This window comes from Vigna radiata, chromosome 8 (genome assembly GCF_000741045.1).
Source record: "Vigna radiata var. radiata cultivar VC1973A chromosome 8, Vradiata_ver6, whole genome shotgun sequence".
NCBI lineage: Eukaryota > Viridiplantae > Streptophyta > Magnoliopsida > Fabales > Fabaceae > Vigna > Vigna radiata.
Genome location: NC_028358.1, coordinates 31,506,882 through 31,519,778, shown reverse-complemented (window position 1 = coordinate 31,519,778; position 12,897 = coordinate 31,506,882). Strand labels below are relative to the sequence as shown.

Below are 12,897 nucleotides of genomic sequence, written 5' to 3'. Positions count from 1 at the left end.
GGTATTTAAATTACGTTGTAAGCTATTAGTTTATTGATAGCATAGTCTGTTTTAGCATTTTAGTAGCATAGTCCGGAATTTTTACTTTTTTTCTAAATAAAAAGTTTATATGATTATATAATCTAAAAAATATTTTTAATTTTCATATTACAGTTTAAAAATTTAAATCAACACGACATTAAAAAAATCATTTATAAGACAAAAAAAGAAACTACGGAGGTGATAGAGAAAATAACCATTTTATAAGCTTCTTCGTAACATGTTTCAATTAGTTTAGTATTTTAGTGATACAAAATTTTATACGATAGAAAAGAAATTAAAATTAGTATATGTATGTTCACATATGAATCTTTCACGTATAGAAAGTTGTCAAAAGAATAACAACATAATTTTCAGATGTTAGCTCTTTTAAATTTTCAGATAATATTGAAATTCTAGCTAAGAACCATATTTTTAGCTTTTAATCATTTAGAAACCCATTCTAAAGATTAAATAGACTGCAATGAAATGCCTAAAGTGAGTCTTGTTAGTACGTTCAGAGGGACAACAATCCATTACCTTAAACAACAAACCAGAGACATGTTATTGATATGCTAATGGAATAATATATTTATACAAGTATAAAAAGGCCATTAAAATGAAGTGTGCACGATTTGGAGCTCACCATAACAGCAACTCCAGTTTCGCTGAATTTAGGAACACATGTGAGTCTCACCAACTGCCCTTCTGATCCTGTAAGCAACATGCAAAATTGATTGAAGTTTTAGAGAAGGGATATTATAGTAAACACAAACAGAAACAAAGTAACTTTTATTTCAGACACTACAATATAGATTTTAGAATAAAAATACCCTTTATGATACGGGAAATTCTCCCAGGCACGTTTTTCTGACTCCAAAACAGAGTTACTTTTTCATCTGTACAAATTCAAGGCAAGGAAAAATTGAAACAAAATCATACTTTTATAAAGTCAAAACCCTTTGGTGAAAACAATCATGGGGGTTCTCGCAATACCTTAGAAAACAATTATTAAATTCTCTATATATGCAAAATATCGTGTTTAGTGGGCAACTTGGCCAAGACAAATAATGTGAAAGACGTGTATAACAGAGCACACGATATTTTCCAAATTTCATTTTCATTGGAAGACCATGATGGTCCGTGAAAAAAATCACTACGTTAGAATGCAAGATACTAATCCAGCAAACCAAAATCAATAGTCAGCTAGTAGTAGACAACTCAAAAGGCCATATCTTTTTCTTTTTTCTTTTTTAATCCTTAATATGTTTACTAGAGGAGTATTAAAATCCACGACCTATCCCACTCTCCATTCCATTTTTAATACCAAATCAACCTTATAGCTCTTCACTCAAAAGGTCATATCATATTAACCAGAATGAAAATTTTATTAAAAATTTTAAAAACCCACTTCAACAATAGCATTAAATGGAAAATCAAGAAAAGGGTAACGCAGGGCAAGAGAGGTTAGAGAATAAGAGAGGAAAGTTCTCACACAGAAGCCATCTTTGATCATGAACACCTCCATAGAAGCCCCAACCAAAGCAGATACAAACCCAATCTTCAAGTACCAATCAATAAACTTCAATTTCAACTGAACAAAATGAAAACAATGATTATTGAAGTTAAAATATGAATACACAACTAGTTAATGGTTAATTGCAAATTCAACACCACTTCTAATCTAACAAAGCTGCAAGAAATCGTCAAAGTTATAGCTAACTGTTCAAGTATAAACTTATTGTGAAAGACTACAATCTCAACTAATGTATGATTGAATTAACATTTTTATCACCTAGAAGCATTTGAAATAACTACAGCCAGATAAGGAGCAAATTGAAGGAAGCAGAGGACACGTTGAGATTCTGAAAAATCTAACACAATAAACAGAAATAGATTTTAGAATAAAAATACCCTTTATGATACCTTCAAAAATACCAGGTAATATAACAAATGTTCAACACTCAGAAAAAATTGGCTGAGCTAAGCAGAAGAAAAAAGGATCGTTGATGATAAAGGAAGTGTAAAAGCATTGAGGAATATATAATAAGCATACGAAGAGTATTAGGTGTGGTGGGTGCTAAATGCCTCCATCTTAATTTCCTTTCCATGAATTCAAGTTTACCTTTTGCATCTGAATATTTGTCAAGATCATCTACATTTGACCGGATGTCCCAAGAAACCTGCAAGCAGTGTGGGATCATGTTCAACGTATAATGCATTTAGCAACAAAGACAATAATATTGAGAATAGACTATTTACCTGACATTATCAAGCTCAAAACAATGAGGATTTGTATAGGATCTGAAAGTATTATACGACGACCCGGGGAAAAGGCATCCATGCAATGACTAAAAGTAATAATTTTAGTAACAAAGGAAAGCAACACATGTTAATATGACATATAAACCTTGAAAGAAAAACATAAGAACCTGTTGTGGCAATGAGAAATTCGCAGGGTATCAGATTATTAAGTATTCGCAGGATATCACTTTTTATCCCACTCATTTGCAAGGCAGAACCAGCTAGCTTAAGCTCATGAGAACCCCAGCAATTTAATAATTCATATTCGATATCCAGTGGAATAAATCATAGTTATATACCATACATACCACGACCAACCCCAATACTAATATCTAAAACTTCAAACAAATATTTTCTTAATATAAGATTTTAAATGGTGTGCGATGTTAAACATAGTTCTTGATTGGCAGTAAGTGAGAAAATTAATTATATACACATCGCACACCATTTAAAATCCAGAACTTCCTGCATACCAGTGGTATTTGTCTATATTATAAATATGTAGACCATTAATTCATCGTTAAAACATACGACAGAGGATTTGATTACAGATTACTATGAAGCAAGCACTCCTCCAAAAGGCAAGAATTAACATCAATCAGCAATGCCAGTACCAATATTTTCCTTTCTCCTTTCCTATCAAAATTAATGGTTATGAATTCCTTATCCAAGGGAACATTTCTTCTTCTTCATCTTACAAGATAAAGAAAATGCATCATTAATGTACAAGACAAATCAGCAAAACCAAAAGAAGAAACAGAGAAAATAAAAATAACAAACTTGAAATTTGATGATAATTCGAGAAAATAGAGAAATAATTTGAAGAAGCACATACCCTAGCAAGAGCAATGCAGAGAACGGGCTTGGAGCATTCCAATTCGAACAATATGCATGCATCCTCAGTCTGGTGGACAAAACCCTCTCGTCCTCGGCCATAAAAAGTGGTTGCTGGACGCATTGAACTTGACCAGAGTAGCTTCCTTGTTGAGGTGCAAGCAGCAGTTGCGGCAGCCGCGAACGAGGTTGACAACAACAAGGCAGTGCGCACTCACCGAACTAGTGCAAGGCGAGGTAGTTGATGGCGGCGTTGCAGTGGACGGAGAGCATCGTAAGATGGACGAAGCCGTCTGCGTCAAAATTGGCAAGGGAGCCAGCGACATCGGTAGAGATGAGATTGCGAGGGAAGGGGAGATTGGGAGGGATGTAGAAGGAGAGGGCAGTGACAGAAGCAGAGTGTTGGTGGAGGGAAGCGAGGGAGGATGCGACGGAGAGGTCGTAGAAGGGATGGTGTCGTCATTGCCGTCAGAAGCGACGATGGAGCTTGAGACGACGACAACTTTGATACAGGAGAGAGGTGGGAAGGATAGGAGAAAAAAGGTGAGATTGAGGCTTTAGGATGAGACCCAGATAAATTTCTTGTACGAGCCTGCAACCAAACTCATTCTTTTCCTCCACACACTCGTCACTCTTCTTCCTAAAACCCTAGGGTTTTTTAACCACTAATGGTGGCAGGGAGTGCGGGAGTGAAAACCCATGGGAGTGATACACAAATGGAATCACAAGAAGAAGAGAAAATAAGAATAAAAGAGAAATGAGAAACTTTGAGGGGAAATTAAAACAAAGGGGATTGCTTGATGCACATAGGGAAAATAAGAAAAACGAAGATGAAATGAGAACTAAGCTTCTAGCCATAAGAAGTGGCGCATGCTTAAAAAAGCGAATTCTATTATACTAGAATAGATACCGCTCTTTTAAAAAAGCATTATTTATTTCAAATTATAAATTAAAAAAGTAATATAAATTATTTATAGATAGTGCTTTTTTAAAAAAGCGCGCTATCTATTGTCATGCGTATAGATAGCGTTTTTTTAAATAAGTGATATCTATTGTTCCGCACACTCATAGATATTGCTTATTTAAAAAAGCGCTATCTATGACCAATTTTGTGCACATAGGGAAAATAAGAAAAACGAAGATGAAATGAGAACTAAGCTTTGAGCCATAAAAAGTGGCGCTTGTTTAAAAAAGCGAATTCTATTATATTAGAATAGATACCGCTCTTTTAAAAATGCATTATCTATTCATTTATTGCAAATTATAAATTAAAAAAGTAATATAAATTATTCATAGATAGCGCTTTTTAAAAAAGCGCTATCTATTGTCATGCGTATAGATAGCGTTTTTTTAAATAAACACTATCGATTGTTCCGCACACTCATAGATAGCGCTTATTTTAAAAAGCGCTATTTATGACCAGTTTTGAGCACATAGGACAAATAAGAAAAAGAAGATGAAATGAGAACTAAGCTTCGAGCCACTGGCGCTTGTTTAAAAAAGCGAATTCTATTATAATCGAATAGATACTGCTCTTTTTAAAAAGCAATACTTATTCATTTATTTCAAATTATAAATTAAAAAAGTAATATTAATTATTTATAGATAGCACTTTTTTAAAAAAACACTATCTATTGTCATGCGTATAGATAGTGTTTTTTTAAATAAACACTATCTATTGTTCCGCATACTCATAGATAGCACTATCTATGACCAATTTTGTAGTCATGTCTGTAATTAGAACGAGTGTGACAAACACCATCTTTAGATTTACAATAATGGGTGACAGACGCTACCCATGTTTTTCATTTTTGTCTAGTTTCATTCTCTTGGAGGTTGATCGAGCAATCACGGTGGTGACAGTCCGTGATCGTCTCGACTTAGCTTCTACAGTGAATTTCATTTTGTTTGCTCGTTATCATAGGTCATGGCACTAAATGGAGTGTCAAGTGTGATCAACTTATTTGTAATTGATTATGACGAAACTACTCTTCATTTCATCAAGACCTACTCCAACCTCTTTTCTCGTGACCGAAGGCTTCACTTTGAAGTTACAACATTCAACGATGAATCACAATTTGTAATGCTTTTAAAAAATAAGCCAAAGGTTGACCTCATCGTACTGGAGACCAATTTGGATATGAACCCTTTGGCAATGTTTTCTGACCTCGATGTATTAAAGCGTGTTAAATAATACATGGATGTTCCTGTTGTAATGATGTCCCACAATTATGATTGGTCGGATCAACGTAAGGCTTATGACTTGGGTGCACAATACCATTGGCACAAACCTATTGATGAGCCTAAACTAAAAAGCATGATTATTGTCTAGTTTCTCATGAATCAGCAATGGAGAAAGCCAAATCTGTAAGGCAACGAGTAACATGGACAACAGATATGCATAATGCATTTCTAGAAGCCATTAATATACTAGGAGGATTAGCAAATGCTCAGCCAAAAAAAATACTAAAAGTTTTGAAAATGCCTAATATAGAGATTAGGAATATAAGAAATCACTTACAGTCTCATAAAAGAAGAAAAAGCTACAGGAGCAACAACAAGAACAGGAGCAGCAGGAACACGAGTAGCAGCAGCAAGCCGCATGAGCAACAACAAGAACAAGAGCAGGCACTGAAACATTGAAGGGAAGGTCCATGCTTATGCTTCCTTAGGTGAGGCAGGTGTACATTGAATTCTTTTGCATGAACCTTCCCTCTTCTCTGGACAATGTTCTCCTGCTGCTGCTCCTGTAGCTGTTTCCGTTTTCTTTTGAGACTGTAAGTGATTTCTTACCTACCTAATCTCTATATTAGGCATTTTCAAAACTTCTAGTATTTTTTGGCTGAGCATTTGCTAACCCTCCTAGTATATTGATGGCTTCTAGAAATGCATTATGCATAACTGTTGTCCATGTTACTCGTTGCCTTACAGATTTAACTTTCTCCATTGCTGATTCACGAGAAACTAGGACAATAATCATGCTTTTTAGTTTAGCCTCATTAATAAGTTTGTGCCAATAATATTGTGCACCCAAGTCATAAGCCTTACACTGATCCGACCAATCATAACTGTGGGACATCATGACAACAGGAATATCCATGCATTCTTTAGCACGCTTTAATACATCGAGGCCAGAAAACATTGCCAAAGGGTTCATTTCCAAATTGGTCTCCAATATGATGAGGTCAACATTTGGCTTATCTTTTAAAAGCATTATAAATTGCATTTCATCATTGAATGTTGTAACTTCAAAGAGAAGCATTCGGTCACGATAAAAGCGAAAAAAAGAGGTTGGAGTAGGTCTTGAAGAAATTAAGAGTAGTTTCGTCATAATCAACTACAAATAAGTTTATCACACTTGACACTCCATTTAGTGTCATGGCCTATTATAACAAGCAAACAAAAAGAAATCCACCGTAGAAGCAAAGTCGAGACGATCATGGGTTGTCACTATCGCGATTGCTTGATCTACCGGAATCTACACTATGAGAATGAAACTAGACGAAAATTAAAACCCTGGGTCTAACACCCACTGCCGTAAACCTAAGAATGGTGTCTGACACCCACCACCCATCACACTCGTTCTAATTACAGAAACCTCTTTTTATAGGGTGAAAGATAGAGAGAAAAAGGGAAAGGGGAACCTTGGCAGCTTGGACGCTTTGTGCTTCCCATCGAACGATTTTCGTTCTTTCTTTGTGAGCTCAATCTCCGATCATTTTCAACCTCTACTGGTGAGGGTCCGATCACTTAAACTTGGCTTATTCTTCTCTGGTCAGCACATTCTCCAGTCTTCAGCTCTCTCGCTTGAAGTCCTAACTTGGGGTTGGCTCTTCTCTTTTCTGAATGAGTGTGCTCTTTCTGCCAAAGTGAATGTACGCACAAGAGTTTTTCTCCAAATTGAAGTGTGAGATTGTTAAACTCGCTTTTAGTCGCATCAAAGCCAACAAACTCAGTTTCCCCCACTAATGCAGTATAAGGGTCAACCAAGGATCAATCTAATGACTCAGTTGATTAAGTCTAAAGTTAATCTTGTATTTATTTTATTTACTATCTACTAACAGACAAGGTGGGGAAAAAATTAAATTAAAATTTGAAAGGAAAAGAATCAAATTAAAAACAAAATCTATTAAAAGAAAAGAAGAAAGTAAGTAAATCGAACCTAAGCTAAAATAATAAAAAAAATATAGAATCTATTTATACCTAAAACAGAAACTAAAACTAATTGCATTATGATTACCTATGTCTAGAGAAAGAATGACTTGAACCTGGAAACAAATGTTTATGTATTCTAAAAGCAATGAAAAAGGAATCTCAGTAACTAATATAGTGAAAGTAGAAAACAAAAGAAATTGAATCAACTCAAGAGAATACCTAGAACTAGTGATTAAAGCAACAAATCAGGTGAAAAACTCAAGAATCAGACTAACTCTAATCATTGCGAACAAAACATGACCTAAACTACCAAACAGATCAAGATCAGTGAATAAAAATCACAAATCTGAACCAAACTTGCTTGAAATGGTGTATCAATTGAGTTGTTATTCTACGAGAAGACATCTCATTCATAAAATGCCCATCGGGGTCTCAAGTTCTAATTTAGAACTAAAAATTTAATAACAATCAAATGATTTACCGAATCAAAACAAATTCGTTTCAACTTCATCATTTTTAACCAAATCCACAAACCACGAATGCCAGAAAGTCAAACAACATGAAACAAAATATTTCTTTATTTATTGAACTTCTATCTAAGTCGAGAAGACCTCTTGTGAATTCACGCCCACCTCGGGATCGTGTAACTCCAACAAGGAATTATAGAAGTGTAGATTTACAAGTTCATTAATTTTCAAATCAAAATATTCACATCCGCACAAGAGAATACGAACACATTAAAAGAATTAAAATAACAGAATTATCACACACTCAACATCTGAAAACATCAAGAATGGTGGTATTATTAACAAAGAACAATGAACAGAAGAAAATGTACCGAACAAAAGTGAGCGAGAACGCAAGAACTCGAGTCTACCGAAAGAAAGTGCGAATAAACCCTAGAAATCGAGTCTACTCTAAAAACATAAACTGAAAAGTGACTCACTCCGTAAAAGTCTCTGTCCAAATGTGTACATGGTAGCAAATCCCTTTATATGGGGTTACAAAAACAAAGAAAAGGAAAAAAATGGAACCTTGCTCGTGACGCTTTGTGCTTCATCTGACGTGGCAGCTCCGGTCACCTACTCTTCTTCACCGGTCAGCTCATGACAGGGTCGTGTGCTTCTTCCTCGGTCCAGGGTCATCTTTCTTTCGGTCAGCTGAAGCAAGTTGCTCTTCTTCACTCTCTCGCACAAGCCCTAGCCCGAGGGGTATTTTCTCTCCTTCTCACTTGTAAATATCTCGAGCCCCTTTTCCAAATGAATGTGCACACACAGGACCTTTGCGAAGGCATCAGTAGAAACACACTTAAACGCTGCGTTCTACTCAATTTGATCCAGCCCATTGCATGGCATCAGGCAGCCTATTTCAATCAGCGGCAGCATAGAAACCCCAACGTGGCAGCAGCGTCTCCATTAGTTGGAGTCCAATCCAATTCCATCGTAGAAGCCCAATTTCATATGTGGCAACAGCAACCCACTTCTTCAATCAATATCATATCAGCAGTGCCAATTCCTCGGGTTACTCCCTGTACCTCCCCAATTCCAACCCCATCTCCCAATTTTTTTGGATATTTTTTTAAATACAAAATTAACCTTTATGTATTTTTTATTTTTATCGTTTTACCCCTATTTACTAAATTTAATCTACCCTACTTCTTTTAAAACAGAGATTCCTCTCCTTCGTATTCTCACCCCCACTCTCACCAAAGTTTTCATTTTTGAAATGTTCTCTGCAACTCTCACTTTCCCAATCCTACTCTGAACGGGTTCTGTTGATTTGTGTGGCCTGGTGCTTTTGGTGTGTGGCGGGTGGCGGTGCCGTGAGTGTGTGGCAATGCGGCACGGTGCGGCGCGGTGTAGAGAGGTGGTAAACGTTGGTTTCGTTTGCGGGTTGTTGGGCGGTGCCGCTGTGTTTGCTGCTTTGCAACCGGTGTGTGCGACGGCGCGGAGGGTGCTGGTGCGGCGGGTGTTGCGGCGGTGCAGGGCGGTGGTTTTTGCTTCGACAGGTTAGTTTCTTTTAATTTCTTCTTTTTTTAAAAAAAAAAGTATGTAACGTGTAGCATTGGGTAACTTTGTTTGTTGATATCTGGTTGGTGTGTTTGTTGAGATTGGTCTGTTGTTGAGTTCTGTTGAGTTTTGTGTCATCTCTGTGCTGTGTGCATTGAGGAAGAAGACGTTCAGGCACTGAAACAGATGTCGATATCCGTCAACGGATGTCGACATCCGTTTCCTATAAAGTAAACTAATAAAAACAAATCTTAAAAAATAAGACTAATAAAATAAAAATCTAATAAAAACAAATCCTAAAAAATAAAACTAATAAAAACAAATCTTAAAATATAAATCTTAAAGAAATAAAACTAATAAAAACAAATCCTAAAAAATGAAACTAATAAAAACAAATCTTAAAAAATAAAACTAATAAAAACAAATATTAAAAAATAAAACTAACAAAAACATAATCTAAAATAATCTAGAAAACCCTTAAACGGATGTGGGAATCCGTCAACGAATCTCAACATCCGTTTAAGGGTAAACGGAAGTCGCCATCCGTTTTAACGGTTTACAAAGGTATTACTAATCTCGACTCGAAGAGGATCGCTAGTTAAAGGTTGGATACAACACCACCACACCAATGTAATGCAGAGATATAATAATTGAAGGACGAATTCTTCCAGAAGAAACCGATATCTCAATTATCACTTGAAATACAAGAAGAATGGGAGAAATAATTTCTAGAAAAATAGAAGAAAGAATTCTTGAGAAGAAAGTAAAGATGAAAGCATGAAGATAAAAAAAAAAAAAAGGTTATGTGGGGGTGGGAGAATAAAATTATAAAATTTTATTTCTAAATATAAATTTTTGCTAAAGGATAAAATTAGAAAAGAAAAAATAGAGCAAAGGGTAAAAATGGAATGAGGGGTGGGAGTTGGAATTGGGGAGGTACAGGGAGTAACCCCCGCTTTTTATTCTTTTCAGTGCAGTAGCCCAACTAGCCAAGCATTCCAGCGGCCCAGTTCTTCTATTCAGCATCAAAGGCTCAATCATATCATTTCAACCAACTTATTAAGGCTTATTCTTCAGCAAAGATAGAAAAAGAAATCATTTCAAAATTAAAAAAAAAAAAATTTAGCAATTTAAAGAAAGAATTTTCATCTAAAGATTTTCTAAATAAAATATTAAGTTTGTAATTATTGTCAAAAAAACTAAAAATAACATCTAAAAATCTAATTTTAACTAAAATTATACAAAACTAAAGAATTCAAGAAAAAACCTAAAACTAGCTTAATTCTAAACAATTAAAAACAAAAATTCACTAACAAGGACTCTTAAGCACAAATTAAAGTGTAAAATCTGAGAGTTATCAGAGATGCAAGACCCCTCAAGCAGCTGCAGCTGGTGCGCACCAAAACGTTGCGTTTCATTAAATCACCAAGACTCAGCTTCAGCCCATTCCTTTCAGCCCACTCTTTCAACAGCGCTGGTCCAATTCCTGACTTGGTTTGTGCACAACAGCAGCGTCTCCGGGTGTTGATTCCTCCACCTCCCCATTTGTTTCCTCCACCTCCCCAATCTTTTTGAATTTTATTTTAATTACAAATTATTTTTTTTTTTTACTTTTTTAACCTTTTTACTTTTTTTAATTTTAATATTATTTTACCCTTAACTTAACCCTACTTCACTTTTACTCTATTCAAAACCTCCAACCCCCAAACTTTTGAGATCCGTTCCTTAAATCTGAGATTCGTTTTTCTTCTCTTTTATTCTATTCAAAACCTCCCACCCCCCAAACTTTTGAGATCCGTTCCTCAAATTTAAGATTCTTTTTTCTCCTCCCACCTCTTTCATAGCCTACAAAAACAAAAACAAAAACAAAGCAAAATTAAAAAAAAAATCTCTTCTTTTCAAATTATGTCAAAAAAAGCTTAATCTTTCGCTAGAATTTGAACCCAAGTTCTAATATTTTATGTTTCTGCTATCTGGGTGGCAAAAGACCAAATACCGTGTAATCATAATATGAGTTTGTGGCTACGGAAGATTGAACAGGAAACAAGGTAAACTCCCAATGTTGCAGCTTCAATGAAGGGTCTTCTTCCACAAAAGCATAGTTTGATGGTGGGTGCCGGTGAGTCATGGGAGATAAACTCGGCACTGAGTTTGCTTCGCGCACCCTAGTTGACCCGTGTCTGAAACTGAAGCTTATTGGTGACTTCATTGATGGAGCAAGTGGAAGCTTAGAGTGAGAGGGAAAGCAAGTATATTGCAGCACAGTAAACACTCATTTTGTACTTCAATACTAAAAATATTGAAATTCAATTCATATATAATATAATAAATTAGAAAAGTTAATTAATATATTTATTTTTACCAAGATAAAAGTATTTTGATTGTCAGAATTTGTCTTTGTTAATTTAAATATTAGAATTTGGACCAAAAATAACCAAGAGAAGAGTGTGACTGGGAGAAGAAAAACGGATCTTAAAAATTCAAAAATTTTGGAGGTGGAGTTTTGAATAGAATAAAAGTAAACAGTAATTAAAAAGTAAAAATTTAATGGGAGAGGTGGAGGGAACAAATGTAAAAGAAAGTTAATAGTTAAAAAAATAGAAGGTTAAAAAAGGAAGAAAAATAATTATTTTGTAATTAAAATAAAATTCAAAAAGTTGGGAAGGTAGAGGTAACAAATGGGGAGGTGGAGGGATCAACACCCCTTTTTTTCTCCGGGCATTGATGCCTCCACCTCCCCATTTCAAACCTACACCTCCCCATTTTTTTTTAACTTTTCATTAATTACAAAATTAACCTTTTAAATTTATTATTTTTACTTTTTTAACCCTCTTAATTAAATAGTCTTAATTTTCACTTTACCCTTTCACTTTCACACTCACTCACAGACTTTTCACTTTCACACTCACACTTTCGAAACTTTTCGAAAACATCTCCACCTCCCCTTCCCTTCCCATTCACACACCCCCCAAGCTCCACTTTGATTTTTTAAAAGTTTCAACCTTTCCGATCTATCTGTACTTGCGTCATTGCCTGCGTGTGTGCGGCGGTGCAGCGGCGACGGTGCAGCGTGGTGTGGCGGTGGTGCGGCGCTTCGTTTCGTTTCTGTCGAGAGGTTAGTTTTCGTTTCGCATTGTGTTCATTTCTTGGTTTATAAATGTATGTGATTTAGGGTTTTAGATTGTATTCATTTTGCTCTGTTTGTGCGCCCTTCGTTTCGTTTTGTGTTGTGTTTCTGGTAGAGGTTTGTTTGCGCGCAACAGGAAGAAGACCGTCATTAACGGAGGTCGGACATTCGTCGACGGATATGAACATCCGTTTCAGGGCCAGACGGATGTCGACATACGTTTAGGGCCTGATAAACATTTGTTGGACAAATTCATGTCAGACAATGATCTTTCACAGTGTTTCCATTGTCCAACTCTCCTTCGACAGCCTAAAGTTGATTGATTTACACATATTTACACATTGAGTTAGGTGTCAAAGTCCTTTCACATACATGTCATAACATGGAAAGAGAAGAAAAATTGCCAACGATTCTGAGAAGAAAATTTTCACACAGTGAACAAAATTTGTG

At 35.6% G+C, this 12,897-nt stretch overlaps 1 protein-coding gene across 16 annotated transcripts in view; it reads right to left on the bottom strand.

Moving 5' to 3' along the window:
• LOC106770523 overlaps positions 1–8,714 on the bottom strand; it is a 16,766-nt gene extending 8,052 nt beyond the window's left edge. The window contains exons 1-9 of one of the 16 annotated variants that reach the window (XM_022785145.1): positions 8,346–8,705; positions 6,801–7,121; positions 3,158–3,952; positions 2,281–2,369; positions 2,144–2,201; positions 1,516–1,612; positions 852–917; positions 665–732; positions 385–558 (exon numbers count right to left, since the gene is read on the bottom strand). In XM_022785145.1, the coding sequence (XP_022640866.1) occupies positions 469–558; positions 665–732; positions 852–917; positions 1,516–1,612; positions 2,144–2,173 (351 nt within the window). In that variant the 5' untranslated portion in view covers positions 2,174–2,201; positions 2,281–2,369; positions 3,158–3,952; positions 6,801–7,121; positions 8,346–8,705 and the 3' untranslated portion in view covers positions 385–468. Of the gene's footprint in view, positions 1–382; positions 733–851; positions 918–1,513; positions 1,613–1,813; positions 1,893–2,143; positions 2,202–2,280; positions 2,370–3,157; positions 7,122–7,396; positions 7,448–8,345 lie in introns of those variants that run through there. The other 15 variants (XM_022785146.1, XM_022785147.1, XM_022785148.1 and 12 more) reach the window with 15 other exon arrangements.
• Positions 8,715–12,897: the final 4,183 nt, after the last annotated feature.